The sequence below is a fragment of the Pollicipes pollicipes genome, unplaced genomic scaffold (assembly GCF_011947565.3).
Source record: "Pollicipes pollicipes isolate AB1234 unplaced genomic scaffold, Ppol_2.1 Scaffold_7231;HRSCAF=8579_pilon_pilon_pilon, whole genome shotgun sequence".
Classification (NCBI taxonomy): domain Eukaryota; kingdom Metazoa; phylum Arthropoda; class Thecostraca; order Pollicipedomorpha; family Pollicipedidae; genus Pollicipes; species Pollicipes pollicipes.
The window spans coordinates 20566536-20581846 of record NW_023597034.1 but is presented as its reverse complement, the minus strand read 5'-3'; the positions used below and the strand labels follow the sequence as shown (position 1 = coordinate 20581846).

Here is a 15311-nt window from a genome sequence, read left to right as displayed (position 1 = left end):
TCTCCATCAACTTTTGTTCATTTCAACATTTTGTCCTTCGACTTTCTTCCGATTCGACTTTATTCCCGTCAGCTTTTACGCCTTTCGATTTTTGTCGCCATACATCCGGGAGCCGGTTATAGGTGCTATGATAGTGGCGGCTACGCCCCGTCAGGGGATTGATCGTCATTGTCAGGAATCCTGCGGGATTTCCGGGACTGATTACCCACTTTTAGCCATTGCAGAGCCATTGTAATGGATGGCTGGACACATGCCATGCAGTCAGCAAAAGAGCCGCCGTGTGCTGGCATAAATTGCAGTACCGAAGGCCACATCTGGCCCGTTCGCCAGCGGACGCTGCCGCACAATGCCGGCGTCGGAAATGTCACAGTGGCCCCGAGCTCGGCCCAGACCGGACGTGACCGGATAGGCCCCCACCCCGCATACCGTCAGTGTCCGAACCGCACTCTTATCTCAGCCAGAGGGCCGCCGCTGCGCTGTCTGCAGTTCACACAAGCCCCAAAGGTCACGCCGACGGCTGGCGCAGACGGTGGCAGCGGTCAGGGATGTGTCCATGGGTGTTACCGGGGCGAAGGTCGGCATCATCATATTCGTGAACATGGCACGGAGGGCATAGTGACGCCACGAACACATCGCAATATCCACGTAAGTATTTGCGGGATACGACACCCATGCATGTGGAGCTTCCCTTCGCTGAGATGTGCTCGACATGCTCGATCGATAGTGTGTGTAGAGTGACGATCGCTAGTCTAATGTCTAACTACGTGTCCATTTTCCACTGGCATGCTATCGTTGCGTTGAGCGTGTATGCACCAGGTGCAGGCGCACACTCAGATTTTCGTGTGCGGGAGGCAATCTTCGAAAGGGTGCCAGATATTTTCATGGATGTAATTCAAAGTCTTGCATTTGATTTCGTTGACCGGATGTGAGGGAAGTGTGAGTCGCATGTGACGTTGGACGGGGCAGTCTTCGTCCGTCAGATTAGGAAAGGTTTAAACGGCCGACGAAACCTGTTGACAGCCCCATGCTACGACCCTATGTGCATCAACTGACATGAAACTTTCACCATTCGATGCCGCTTGATCAATAAGCCACCTTCCAGAACATGGTGGCATTTGGTCAGGCTAAAGGTCACCAAAAATTCAAATAACCCGTAAAATGAGGTTCCAAACAACACCATGCTCGCAGTCCATGGCGCCAATCATCACCGTTTTAGTGACCTTTGACCTGACCCAAGGTCCCCAAGTTCTGGAAATGATGAAATACCGACTATGGTGCATCGATTGGTGAATTTTTCATGACGATCGGTGCAATAGGCTAGGAGCATGAGGTTGTCTGCAGCCAATTCCACTGTTTGTTGTAATTGTGGTGTCATCACTTTTTTGTAACATTTGACCTAACCCAAGGTCATCATGTTCTGGGAGTGATAGCATATCGACTATGACACATCGATTGGTGAAGGTTTCATGTCGATCGGTGTCATAAGCTCGGAGCTTGGTGTTGTCTGCAAACCTAGTTCTCCTTTTTTTGTGTATTTTTGGTGATCTTTCACCTGGACCAAGGTCACCATGTTGTGGAAATGATAAGTTATCGAACAAGCGGCATCGAATGGTTAATATTTCGTGCCAATCGGTGCCATAGTCTCGGAGCAGCGGGCTGTAAGCAGGTTTGGTCGGCCGTTTAGTTCCTCTCGTTAAAACCTGGTGTCAGTTACCGTCGTTTTTTGTATAGATCCGCGTAGGTTACAAACGAACGTCGACTGGTTAAAGCCATGATGAAATATCCTACTTTCACAGATGATGGCGAGATTTCGCTAAAAACAGATCACTGCACTGAATGATCCAAGTATCTGACACGGCCATGATATAATCCTTGTCAAAACGTCAGTTGGCGGAAATTCAACATTACGGTCACATTTATTGGTGACGTGATGCATCATGACATTTAGCTAATGGATATCAGAGACGGCTTGCTATGACACAAAGCGTGTATACACATCTACTTCAATTGATTTGAATACAATAATTGTTTCTGACTCGGGACATCTACCCGCGTCAGTCGATGTACCGGTATGATATTTCAGGCAAGGACTGTTCAGGATCCAATCCAATTCCATCCAGTTTTTTTTTTGTATTCAAGCCACCCATCTCCCGCGTCTTCAAGAATTGCTCAGTTCTATCCGATTCGGCTCTCTGAAACAAATTATTTTTGAAATACTGCACATTGATGCATCGTAATGCGGCTTGATTCGACTTTCAATGGTAAATAAGGTATGCGCAGGCATCAAATGTATTGATGTCAATATTTATAGCTATTGTATATCATTTCTGCTATCCATTTCATTTGGCAGGCCAATTTCTCGACACTTCTTATGCTTAATCCGACAAGGTCGTGACTTTATCATGGATATCGACGGACTTTATTTTTTTCGAGATCAGTGGCATAACAACTTTTTAAATTCACTTACAAAGCTCACAACTAAACAACATAATTTGGCCCCAACGCACTCCACAGCGCATTGCTACCGACATTTAAGGATGTCACTGATCTCAAAACCACAGTCCATCGAAATTTGTGACAAAATCACAGCATCATGGGACTACGGATAAGAGTTTTCCCTTATTATTTTCGTGTCTCCGAGACGCTCGCTTTAATCATTCTGTTTTGTCAGTGCTCAGTGGGTAACCGGCTTTGTGGTGTGTGTGTGTGTGTGTGTGTGTGTGTGTGTGTGTGTGTGTGTGTGTGTGTGTGTGTGTGTGTGTGTGTGTGTGTGTGTGTGTGTGTGTGTGTGTGTATGTGTGGTGTGTGTGGGTGTGGTTGTGTGGGTGTGGGTGTGGTGTGGGTGTGGGTGTGGGTGTGGGTGTGGGTTGTGTTGGGTGTGGGGTGGGTGTAGGTGTGGGGTGTGTGGGTGTGGGTGGGGGTGTGGGTGTGGGGGTGTTGTGGGTGTGGGTGGTGGGTGTGGGTGTGGGTGTGGGTGTGGGTGTGGGTGTGGGTGGGTGTGGTGTGGGGTGGGTGTTGGGTGTTGTGTGTGGGTGTGGGTGGGGGCGTGGTTCGTGGGTGTGGGGTGTGGTAGGTGGGTGGGTGTTGTGGGTGAAGAATGCGTGAGTGTGGGTGTGGGTGTGGGTGGTGGGTGTGGGTGGTGGTGTAGATGTGTGGGTTTTGGTTGTGGGTGCGGGTGTGGGTGTGGGTGTGGGTGTAGATTATGGGTTGTGGGCTGTGGGTGTGGTGTGTATGTGCCATTGGGAATTGAGCGTTTGGCCCCGTAGCGTGCAGGGCTGGCACTGAATCATGTACACTACACTTGGAATATGACACCTTCCGTTTAGCCCAGTTTCACGGCATATTTTCTGCTGCATCATGAAAGGAGTTGTGGTTTTAGGCGGACCTGTTAAAATTTCAAGTAAAGCTTTTCCACTCTTTCATCTTATCCGCATGAGAAATTTGATGTTCGTATGATGACATTCACCTTCCCATCAAGAGCGTTTTCAAGAACAAGTAAGACGACGTATGTATCATGCTTCTTTTTTAATTGGTCGATGGAGATGTTCCGTGGTTGGGCGTGTCTTGCGAGTTTTGCTAAAATCTTTGTCAAAGTTGCTTCCGTACTTGGGAGGCTCAGACGGTTTCTCTGTACCAGTTTGCAGCAAAAACTGGAGCGAGATTTTGAGCCGGAGGGTAGCTGGAGCTGAAGCAGCAGCACCGCCACAGCAGTCATGCGGACCGCCCTGCTGCTGACGATGCTGGCAATGAGCGGGGCGCAGGAGCGTTCCTGTCGCACGGAGAGTGACGGATTGGTCTGCACAGCGAGTGACAGTCGAGTGCACTACCTGCACAAGAATGCGACGTGGCAGCAGGCGCATGAGACCTGCCGGCGGCGCGGCATGTTCCTCATCACGTCCGAGGTCACCGTCGAGACGGTGTTGCAAGACTTGCACCGTAATGAACTGTATCAGGAAGGCCACTTCTGGGTTGGCGCCAAGTACCTCCGGAATGGATATTATCACTGGGTTTTCCCCTCGCAAGGTAACTATCGATTGAATGGAACCTAGGCGAGATGGTGTATGCTTCACATTCTATAAAACATTTACCTTTATGTGGTATAGCTCATGTCTGGATGGGATACGTCACGCTTGCGCGGTTACATGCATGAGCAACCATGCTTGGGATGAAGTAAAAGCCTTTTTTGTTACAAAAAAAGCTAAGCCAGTTCGTGCTATTCCGCTGTCACGGAAAATCCTGGCTAACAGAGCATCAAAGTATTATAGAAAGGGCGCACGAAGCGTTCTAGGAAACATGTCAGTGCCGCCAAGCATGAAAATTCCTCGGTGAAACTAGCGCACATAGGAAAATCACTCCGCGTTTGTGATTTACGCAGACTATGCGTCGTTCCACTCACGAGTAGGAATGGGCATATAGCCGTAAAACTTCACACACAGAGTGCTCGGCATGCACACGATAACATAGCAGACATTAGACTACACCAATGCGTCTCTCACAACCTCTCCATCCGTGATGTCTGCGGGGGAGTGCTGAATCAGGCAGGCCCATGCACATGTCGTCGCGAGTGTTGCCGCTGCTATGAAGCGTCCCACTTAAGCCACGGTCGTTGCGGGCAAATGTCAGCTGGCAGCGCAGTGTTTTTGCGTCAGCGAAGACTACTCGCGTTAAGATGAACGGCGTGCTCTTCGTGACAGCTGACCAGCAATCCGATACAGCGTCTTTTACCGTTAGCATTCAGGTCGCGTGACGTGATATCTTCTATCTTCTATCTACTAAGATACTTAAGGAACAGTGTGTATGTGTGTGTGTGTGTGTGTGTGTGTGTGTGTGTGTGTGTGTGTGTGTGTGTGTGTGTGTGTGTGTGTGTGTGTGTGTGTGTGTGTGTGTGTGTGTATGTGTGTGTGTGCGTGTGTTTGTATGCGTGTCCGCCACTTTATTGGGATCACCTGCAAGCTAAATGGCAAGGAGTTTTGTAATTAAGTTCTCACACAAGGAAGGCCTGCTGCCAGAGCGCGCCTGAGTTACGCCAAAATTCTGCATTTCGCAGAAATGAGTGCGTGGTGAGCGAAAAAAGGACGCAAAATCCCCATCGGTTTAACACGGGCGGCACCAATTTCGCGACGATCGGAGGCGCGACACACTTCGTTTCCCGGAGTCATATCTCGATAACCAAGGATCGCAGCGACATGACATTTGCACAACCAAGTAGACAATAAAATGAACCATCGGATTGGTATATATTTAATGTACCACATGGTGCACGGCACGTGCACATCTGTTGGAAAGATAGAATTGGCTCTTTTACGGATTACGGATGAGCTATATCTCAGCGGACAGTACAGGCAGACGCGTGAATTTTGTTTTTCAGCATTCACAGTTGGAGCAGCTACACTTTCAGTGCGCATCGCAAGTTTATGCAACACAATGTTGCATTGAAAATTGCAATATAAGTTGCAGACGATCAAGTTTTGAAAGTCGGCACCGAATGCAAGCCGCTACCATCAGAATTGTTCATAATTTAGCATTGAAAAATGAGCCAGCGTGTTGGCCGATTCATTCGCTCTCTTTACCACCCATCTATTGATCATATTTTTGCAGTCATTCGCTTCCAAATGACCTTAAACTAATGAATTGCATGACTGCTTTTTACTCCGCAACGGAACGGCGATGTTCAGTGTTTCAGCAGATGCCGGCGGTTTCTTCAAGGTTAAATGGCCGTCTGATCAAGTGACTGGCTGCCGTAGCTAACTGCATCCGGCCGATTATGCTAGCACGCACCGATATCTCCTCAACTGCGACACGGAGCGACCCGAGAGTGGTACGAAACACGTGCCACGCAAAATGCTACGGTCGCACGTGTCATGTGGCACGCTCTCGAGGATGCACTTTGCTTTCTTCCAAGGGTTTGCACGCTTTGTGCCAATTCGCGGCACCTAGGATACGAACACACTCGGAAGTGGCACGCTTCGAAAAGGAATATTCGATAAGGAATAAGGAAGGATAAGATGGCAATGGCTAGTCACATGTGCCACGCGGCATGGCGCTTACGTGTCGAAACATGAATTCGCTATATTCGACGAGTTTTAACGTTTTTGCGATATTGCGGCACTCAGCGCGCCACGCGACCCAAGAGCGTCCTGGTTCGATAGGGAATTTAACGGGCAATCACATGGTGTAAGATGTGATGTTGCACGTGCACACTAGCTGTGAAGATCCACTTTACTGATTTCGTCGTTTTTCGGTTTTATGCCACACTTCCGCATTCACAGCACGCAGGCACACAGGATTGGTATGCCCCGACGAGAAATTAAATGGCCAGTCATGTGTTTCACGTGTGCGTGCCCACAGACTACGTTCACACCGACAAACTTTGGAAAGATTGAATTTCGTATTTTCACAGGTTTAAAAGTGCTGTGACGCACTGCAGCGTCCAACGCACTCAGCCACTGGCGAGTGGCACGTGTTCATAGGCATTCGAATATAAAATAACGTTAAATGAATTGTCATGTCGCATGTGCTGCGTGTCATGCATGCACGAGCCAGCAAGATAGATTTTGCCGTTACCGACCGTTTTTCACGCATTTCACTCCATATCTCAGCAACCAGGGCACCTAGAATCGTGATTTAAACTGAAAAAGATGCATAGCTAAGTTTTCTACGTGTAAGTTTTCTACGTGTGTGCTTTGATAGTTTTCTACAGAACTCATGCAGGGACAACCCGTGTGACCATTCATACGCTAAACAACATATAGTTAGATTGGTATTTACATCGACTACGTGTTACTTTCTCATACGAAATGCTTCAGTAATTATTGAATTTAACGCCTGGCGGAATAATGTCCTCTAAAAACGCTCCACACGCCGTATCTAGAATATTTTCAGAACTCTGTGGTCCCCATATTTCATTTACAGACATGCGTGTTTGCACGCATTTACCCCTAAAACGATTAGTTATGTCTTCCTCTCACCCTAATGACAATTTTATGATTCCCTTACACCAACCATGACATTCAACGACCTTGAGGGTTTATCACACAATAAGCTTTTTATGCAGTTATTTGCTTCTCCAATTGCTTGCAGAAGGCAAATGACAGTCGCAACCCCGACCCAGATCTTTCGGTTTTACTCACTGAAAAGTCGTTCTGGTGTCCTTCCAGAATATGCAACCTACAATAAGATCGAGGTGACCGCCGGAGAAGACCCTTCGCAGCTGTGTAGGAAGGTGGCGCTGCGTGAGACATCATTCAGGCTGGAGTGGGCGCAGTGCTCCTCCCAGCAGAGGGTTGTCTGCTTCTCCGACGACACGACGGCGGCGGAGACGAGACCAGCTGGTTACCGGCCGATGCTGACGGTCTTTAGCGACAACGCCGCACAGCACAAGACGGCCCAGCAGGCTCCGAGACTTCAGCCTGTCGAGAGCACCGACGACGGCGATGACATTCGACACGGTGCTGCAGGTGTCCGACCCGGCTCAGTTAGCCAATCTACGGCTGAAGGTGCGCTGCGGTGACGGGGACAGCGTCGTAAAGGACCACTTTGTCCTCAGCAGGTCCGAGTATGAGACGAGCTGGTGGCTTGGTAACTTCACCGTGGTGAGCCAGCTGATTCCTCAGGTCGAAGGTAACACCCTCGGCGTTGGGGCATTCTGGTGTCAGCGGTACGTTGAAGGAGTTGTGGATCCGGTGACCAGCAACAGACTCTTCGTCACGACGTCGAAGGACATGCGCCTGCTGGTGGGCAGTCGCGATCACGTCGTGAGTCTGCTCCAGTCACTGTTATCTGCTGAAGACAGCTATGACGACTACTATTATGAAGAGGGTTCTGGACGCGGAGGACAAGAAGTCTTTGAACGTGTGCCGGCCTTTGACCGGCCCTCATCAGACTTTGAAACAGAGTTGAGGCGGGTGGCTCGTCGCGCCGTTGGTGTCGGCGGCGCTGGTCTGCAATACTTGGGCTTGTATGACTCCTTTGACCCATCGATCATCCGCCGGTCAGAGACATCCAGTGAGACATCAAGGATTGTCCCGAACATGACGGTGACACTCATGGTGGATGCGCGGAATGTAAGTAGTCATATCTGCCATGAGCCTCATACATTATTCCCGTCTTGAACAGCATTCAAAGTTTCCTAGACCGCTCTCTCCAAGCGTTGTCCTTGCCGAATCACTTCGGGTCAGATGTAAGGGAGCTCAATAATGAAAGCCTTTATTGCTAATATTTGACTATGAAGTACCGTATGAAGTGTTGTAAGCATGTTAAGTTAATATTTGCCTTTGACTTATAAAGTAATGAGAAACTGAATTTTACAATTGCGTCCGCATGATCGGTCTGTTAGAGCAAGAGGCCGTGTGTTCGGGTTGGATTCGGTCGATGCATTACTTATTGTTGGGAACTTTTCTCAGGTTAACGCTTCGTCTCTTCCGATGGTGTTCCGGTGCCAGGCCGAAAATGTCCCGGGGCCTCCGACCACTGAGGGCGAAGCGACGCAGTACCTGTGGGAGACCGTGGCAACCTCAGGCTTCATCCCGTCAGAGCCAACGTGCCTGGCGGATGGCCGGTCGGCGCGGGTGGAGAGACGTTGCATCCCAAGTCTGGACGGAGGAGCAGCGTGGGGCGCCTTCTGCGCGGCTGGCGTGTGCCACGACGACCTTCCCCCCTGCGAGCCGCCGCCGGCCGTGTGCCCCGAGGGGTTTGTGCAGAACGCCGCAGTGATCGTCGAGAGAACGCTGGCTTCAGTCGTAGGCCCCGTTTGCATGCTCCGTCTGACCGTCACCCACACGGATCGCGCAGCTGCTTGTCGATCCCGACATCCGAAGGCGTTCGGGATGGACCCGCCTCAGCTGCTCCGGGAGCGGCCTGATCAACTGCATGCGGTCATCGGTGACCGACCAGTTTGGCTGTCAGCGCGCAGGCTATGGCAACAAGGACCGCTCTGGCCGGTGCACTCTCTTTTAGCAGGCTCAGTTGACGACAGCAGGGTAAGCCTGGACTTGGATGGGAATCTCGACTGTGTCATTCTAACGCCGAGCCTAGTTATACGCAGTGTCCGCTGCGATGAGCTGCACGTCGTGCTCTGCGTGGTGAGACCGGCGCTGTATCGCTCCTCTGACGCGGCCAACGGCCTGTGGTCCCGCAACACCTCTCTCGGTGAGCGCGTGTCGGGCGCCTTGCTGGCACCGGCCTTAGACCGCATCATATCCATCGCTGTTTCCGACTCTCCTCCTGTCCTCTGGGCATCAGCGGCCGACATCTGCGCGCAGAGAAACTTTTCCCTTGCCAGTGTAACGTCGCAAGTGTATCGAGACACAGTGGAGCTCTTGAGTAGGTCTCTGTACGGATCAAGACGGCTGAAAATGGCGGTGAACCTGCTACGACGTGACGGCGAGCTACGATGGGCTGACGGCACGCCGCTGACGTACCCCGCCCTGTCACCATCGCTCTCCATGCTTCGGCACCATGACCGCGCAGTCATGGACTCTCGCAAAGGCCAGTACAGCCTTGTCAGCGTTGAAGAGTTTGCTGCAGATGGTGCTGTTTGTGAGAGCGTAGTCCGTTTTGACACGCCGATGCTACATCTCTTTTATGGAGAGTTCAACAATGCTGTAGAAGGCTCAGCAATTTTCCTCAACGTCACGAATGCTGACAGCCTTTTAACTTTCCCCGATCAGGTCCAGGGCAGCAGGAAACAGGCAAGAGCATTCTTCAATTGCTTTGTTTCTACCAGCCAGGGCTCCGATTTCGGATATCGTGTAACTGAGATGCGGGTAGTGACCAGCGAAGATCCGTCCAGAACATTCATAAGGATCCAGCCCCTAGTCGATTTTGGCTACCTGACATGTGGTGCGTATGCCGTGGAGCCTCACGGTTACATATCGTCCAACGCTCTATTACTGACCCACAGAAGCCGCCAGCGGTTCTACGCTTTATATGATCGCGAATTTTTAGTGGGCTTGCGACCCTCGCCGGCGGAGAATAGGACCGGCTTGCAGTCACGGAGAGATTGTGACTCCACGTTTTGCCAGGGAATGTGCTCGTGTTTCAGCTGGCCGCTGAACATCACACCCGGTTTTGGCTTCACCTCAATGCGGCTGCGACCTCTGTGGATGACGCACTCAGCCGACAAAGGTGTCATCGAACATTACCTGGCTGTCTTGGACACCTCAGTACCTAGTCGCCGTCGTCGACAGACCTCATTTCGGCCTGTCGATGAACCTCTGGTGCCCGACGAGATTGAGTCTGGGAACGGTGAAAGGATAGAGGTTGATGACCCCATGTTGATCCGGAACTGGTTCGCGTCAGAGCTGGTGTCCCTGAAGCCGGCTCGCTGCTGTCCTCGGCAGCGCACCGAGCAGCCCGTACGGCTGACCTGGCCGCGGACCTGCACCGGCGACGCAGCAGCCACCTCGCTCGAGCTGTGCTTGGATGGCGGCGGCCGACCGGCGATTCGTCGCTGCGTGGGCGGCCCGATAACGGGCGTCGAGTGGGGCCCTGTGGAGCTGGGCGGATCCGCGTGCGCCGTCGTCTCCAACACCTCGGTCAGCCTGCACAAGCTGGCGCACACGCCAGTAACGGCCAGCAATGTGGTGCATACGGCCGGCGAGCTGGAGAGACTGACGAGCTCGCCAGCACTGCTGGTCGCACAGGACATCGCCTCAGTGGCGACAACTCTTAACAACGTGCGGCGGGTGTTGGAACGACGGCCGCCGAGCACGGCCGCCGCCGCGCTGAACCTGCAGAGAAGCGCCGTCATGGCTGTCGACCAAATCATGGACGCGGACTCCGCGGTGCTGGAGGCGGCCACCTCGTCACTGAACGCGGGACCACGGAGCGTGCGTGCGCTAGAGCGCATTCTCGTCACATCATCCAGGGTGAATGCCCCCGTTGTGACGGGCAAGAACGTGGCGGCGCGGACTGGTGCCTTTAGAGGCGTCACCTCGTTGTCGCCGCACATCAACGTCTCAACCGTGCGACCAGTGACGGATGCGGACCCCCTGTCCGCGATCTTCGGCAAGGAGGCGGCACTGGTGCTGGTGGACAACAGGCCACCGGCCGACGCCGTCTTCCTCACGTTCCGTGACGGGCGCCTGCTGCAGTCGCCCGGCCAGCACGTCACCAGTCAGGTGGTCAGTGCGCTGATTCCCAGCGCATCTGCCGAGGAGGGTCCTCGCAGGACGGTGCTAGCCGCGTTCCGCAGTCGCCCGGGAGCTTCGGCGCCCACTCCAACCTGTGCCTTCTGGGACTTCCACTCGTCTGAATGGTCTACGCGCGGCTGCTGGCTGAAGGAGGTACGTAACGGCAGTGACGTCTGCACGTGCAACCACCTGACCAACTTCGCGCGCGTCTTCAACTACGAGCCCGACATCTACCTGAGCGAAGCGCACCACCGCCTGCTGGACGTCATCACCTATGTCGGCTGCGCGCTCTCGCTTCTCGGTCTGGTACTCACCATGCTCACGTTTGTCCTGTTCAAGAAGTGGCGTCGCCTGCGCGGCAATCAGATCGTGATGCACCTGAGCGTGGCGCTGACCGGCGTGTACCTCAGCTTTCTGGGCGGGCTGGCCGCCCCCGGATACCACGTCGCCTGCAGCTGTCTGTCAGCGCTGCTGCACTACTTCCTCTTGGCGGCCTTCGGCTGGATGGCCGTCGAGGCTGTGTTCCAGTACTTGCGTTTCGTGCGCGTGCTTGGCACCTACATCCCTGGTTTCATGCGCAAGGCGAGCCTGTTTGCCTGGGGCGGTGCCCTGGTGCCGGTGATTTGCGTGCTTGCCGTGCGCCACGAAAGCTACGACGGCCACGCGGACATCTGCTGGATGGACTACGACAGTTTCTACTACGCATTCGCTACACCTGTGCTGGCGGTAATGGTGTTTAACACGGCTGTGTTCGGCATGGTGGTGCACGCGCTGAGCTGCGGCCGCCAGAAGGGTCTGCGAACCAACCAGTCGGAGCGGCGGCAGGCACTCACCCGTCTGCGGGTGGCCTTCGTCATCTTCGTCCTGCTCGGCCTGCCCTGGGTGTTCGGATTTTTGGCGATCAGGGAGGCTCGATTCGTCTTTGCGATCCTCTTCTGTGTCTGCAACATGTTACAAGGTGAGACATTGGACAGCCAAGGCATTTCCTTCCATGCGATGGCTGGAATATATACCGGTCGGGGAGTACATTGGACACACTTTTGATAGATTTGTTGTCTGGAGTTTTAGTGTTAATGGGTCAAATCACCGCTCAGCGCAAACCTTTTTAATTTTTTTTCTGGCATCCGACGCAGACATTTCGTCATCGCATGTTTTGTGGATCGTTTTTTCCCCACGTCCAGCATTTTAAAGGCCCAAACGGTGTTGGGATATCTTGACATCACTGAACAGCGTGCTAACAGCTGCCCAGTCCATTATCCAGTGCCTAACTTTGATGCGCCCGGCAGGGTTCGCCATATTCCTGCTGATGGTGGCCGGAGAACGAAGCGGACGAGAGCTGTGGCGCACGCTGCTGGCGGGCAAGTGTTGCGCTGGCGAGGACGAAACATCCATCTCCACGGGAGCCCCGACTGCCACTACATCTACCTCCAGCGGTCCACCAAAACCCACGCATGTTCAGCAGGAAAGCCGTCTGTGAGGCATGCCAACCACAACGCCTCCGACGTGCTAAGGGGGTCGGGCCTGCAAAAAATATTATATTTTTTAGTATATATGTTTAAAAAGCAGACTGCCTTTCGCAGCCATTCAACATCTTTGGTGATTCCGACAGTATTCTCTTTACAGCGTAATAATTCTGCAAAGTTAGTGTGGATTTAGTGCGTGCGCTGTTGAGGTGTGAACGTGAAAGCGATGCTTCCAGTATGGCTTCCATGGCTTTACGGCCCAAGATGACCCATTTCCAAGACGATTGCTTTTTAGTCGTTTGGGTGTCTTTGGGTTGAAACATTTACTCCCATCATCCCGCTGGCGTTAGGCTATGCTTGCTTTGTGGGAACGTGCGATCGATATGCGGGACATGTTTTGCGAGTGTCGGTGCGGCTTGCGAACAGTCTATTTGTACTCACTGTGGTCAGTCCTTTTATTAGTTAACATCCGTGCGCATTGTTATCCCATGATATTCTGTCATACAATACATGTAGACTCGTGCTATTGGCTGCTTTAAATAATGTTCGTTAACTACGCCGTAGTAAGATAGCTGCTTTTTGCTCAGATCTTTGACACACACTGAATCATCTGCTCCTTTATGTTATGTTCCCTTTTTCCGTTTCCAAGCTTGACAGGCAACTAACTTCCCATCGAGTTCTGGTTCCGTCTTTTCGAACGGTACGTCCAAGGCACTAAAATGAATATAGCGTCTTGGACCCAGGCAGGGATGTTCACATACATTAAAAGAAGTTAACACGCGCTCGGGCGGTGGTCAAATTGCCCCCCCCCCCCCCGAATGTTTTCCGGAGTGATTTCCGAACAGCGCGGCGTAGTCACGCTAAATTTTGCATGACTGTAGACAATTTAAATAGCAAATTGTCTGGTGTCAAAAATTTAGATGTGCCTTGCAAGGTCGCTGACCTATGGTAGGCCAAAGTCAGGCCATGGTTTCAGCGAAGGCACTTTCTAGGGAATCGTTCAAACTGATCCAACAACGGGGTGTTAGACCTAGCCATGCATCTCTGAGATGCTTTCTTAGGCAACGCAACAATTAAATGAACAAAGTACATTGATCTAAGGTCAGGTATAAAGATCAGACCAAAAGGTCAAAACCAACATGTTTTATTACTTACTTGCTGTATGGGTAGTTCCTGGTGCTCATTTCGAATTGATTGATAACAGGAGCCACGTTATACAACTTTCATAGACTTCTTAAAGGTCAGAATATGTCACTGACCCATACTGACCAAGGTCAACATTTTTTTAGGAGCATACTGTCTAGCATAGCCTTTGTCATTTATCGAAATACAAAACTCAACAGTCTTGTGTGTTTTGGTCGCCATGACCTTCAAAAGGTCAAAAAGGTCACTGACTTAAGATGAGCATATGACCTTTTGCTAAGAGTAGTGATCTAGGTTCTAGGGGCTCTTTGGAGACGAACCTGAAATTTGACCTTGCTTGGTCTTATTTGACCCGAGTGTCATAGACTAGGAATCTCCAACTTTGACCTAAATGAGTTCACGTACAGGTTAATACACGTTGCGAATTTGGTGTCACCAGCTCCCTTAGTTCCTGACATCTCAGGAGGTCAAATTGCCCCACACCCACCCGTGCGATGAGCATCCTACCGGCCACCCGGGCGAGTGTTAGTGAAGGTGATAGGCAGCAGCCAACCGGCCATTACGTGCCAGGCCTCGGCAGCAGTTGGGATGCATATTACATTTATACATACGTAGGTATTACCAAGATACCACGCATTACTATGTAGTCTTGCGTGATATGGTCGTGAACTGATCGCTGATATGCATAATGAATAGCAATGGTATCACCTTTCAGCTCTTGGCAGATGTTTGTGCAATATGATCTCTTGGTAAATGCATGTACGATCTTAAATGCATCACTGCTCCGTTATTCCCAACGAAATGAAGTGCTACAGGAGGTACCAAATGAGATGAGATAATTCTTAGTTGCCCAACTTGGTTTCAGCTTCATGCATTGGAGTGCGGTCAATTAACATGAGCTTATTGCGTCGTATATTAACTTGGGTAATGTGTGAGGGCATCTATGTAAGTGGCGCAGGTAGCATTCGCGCTCCAGTGAAGATGGCACCAGTGTAAGTTTTGCTTGTCACTTATTTTGTTTAGGTATCTCGCAAATCCCTCCGCGGATTGTTACCTCTCGCCCTGATTCGCCGTTTTTCATAACACGGACTGATAGGGGGTTGGGTCGATGCGTCCCTCTGCCTTTTCAATGTTAAGAAAGATATGGATTTGCGAAAAACATCAGTGGATTGAAGAGAGTTTGACTCTGTTGCGTTGTTAATTGAGCCAAGTATGCCAGTTCAGAGGCCAGGGGTTCCGAAAATTAAACTTTTCAGTTTCACACGCTCATATATACGAGAAAATGTTTTGAAGCGACACAAAATCTAAACCAGCGTGTTTCTTGTTCAATTCGAAGCACATTGGTACGCAGTTTTTGCGCTTTCGTCACATCTTTGTGATACATGGCTCCGTCAATGCAACAATGTCGACCTGCAGCGCGCTCTCCGCGGCATCGCTGGTTGCCGCCCGCCGCCTGCGTGGATCGGGGATCGCCATGCAGAGTTTCTCAAAACCGCCGCTGCTCCAACACCACCGATGCTCTAGGCATGTTTTTGGTGCCAAAACACGCGCAAAGGATTTCCCCAAAGACCAC

At 51.4% G+C, this 15311-nt stretch overlaps 1 protein-coding gene across 2 annotated transcripts; it reads left to right on the top strand.

Moving 5' to 3' along the window:
• Nucleotides 1-510: 510 nt before the first annotated feature.
• Nucleotides 511-13393, top strand: LOC119109286 (uncharacterized). 2 transcript variants are annotated; one of them, XM_037232881.1, is made up of 5 exons: nucleotides 511-645; nucleotides 3638-4023; nucleotides 7158-8063; nucleotides 8403-12090; nucleotides 12419-13393. In XM_037232881.1, exons 3-5 carry the CDS (start codon nucleotides 7434-7436, stop codon nucleotides 12607-12609), a joined length of 4509 nt encoding a protein of 1502 aa, XP_037088776.1. In that variant the 5' UTR covers nucleotides 511-645; nucleotides 3638-4023; nucleotides 7158-7433; the 3' UTR covers nucleotides 12610-13393. The 2 variants fall into 2 exon arrangements, with proteins under 2 accessions (XP_037088776.1, XP_037088777.1); XM_037232882.1 differs by lacking the exon at nucleotides 3638-4023.
• Nucleotides 13394-15311: the final 1918 nt, after the last annotated feature.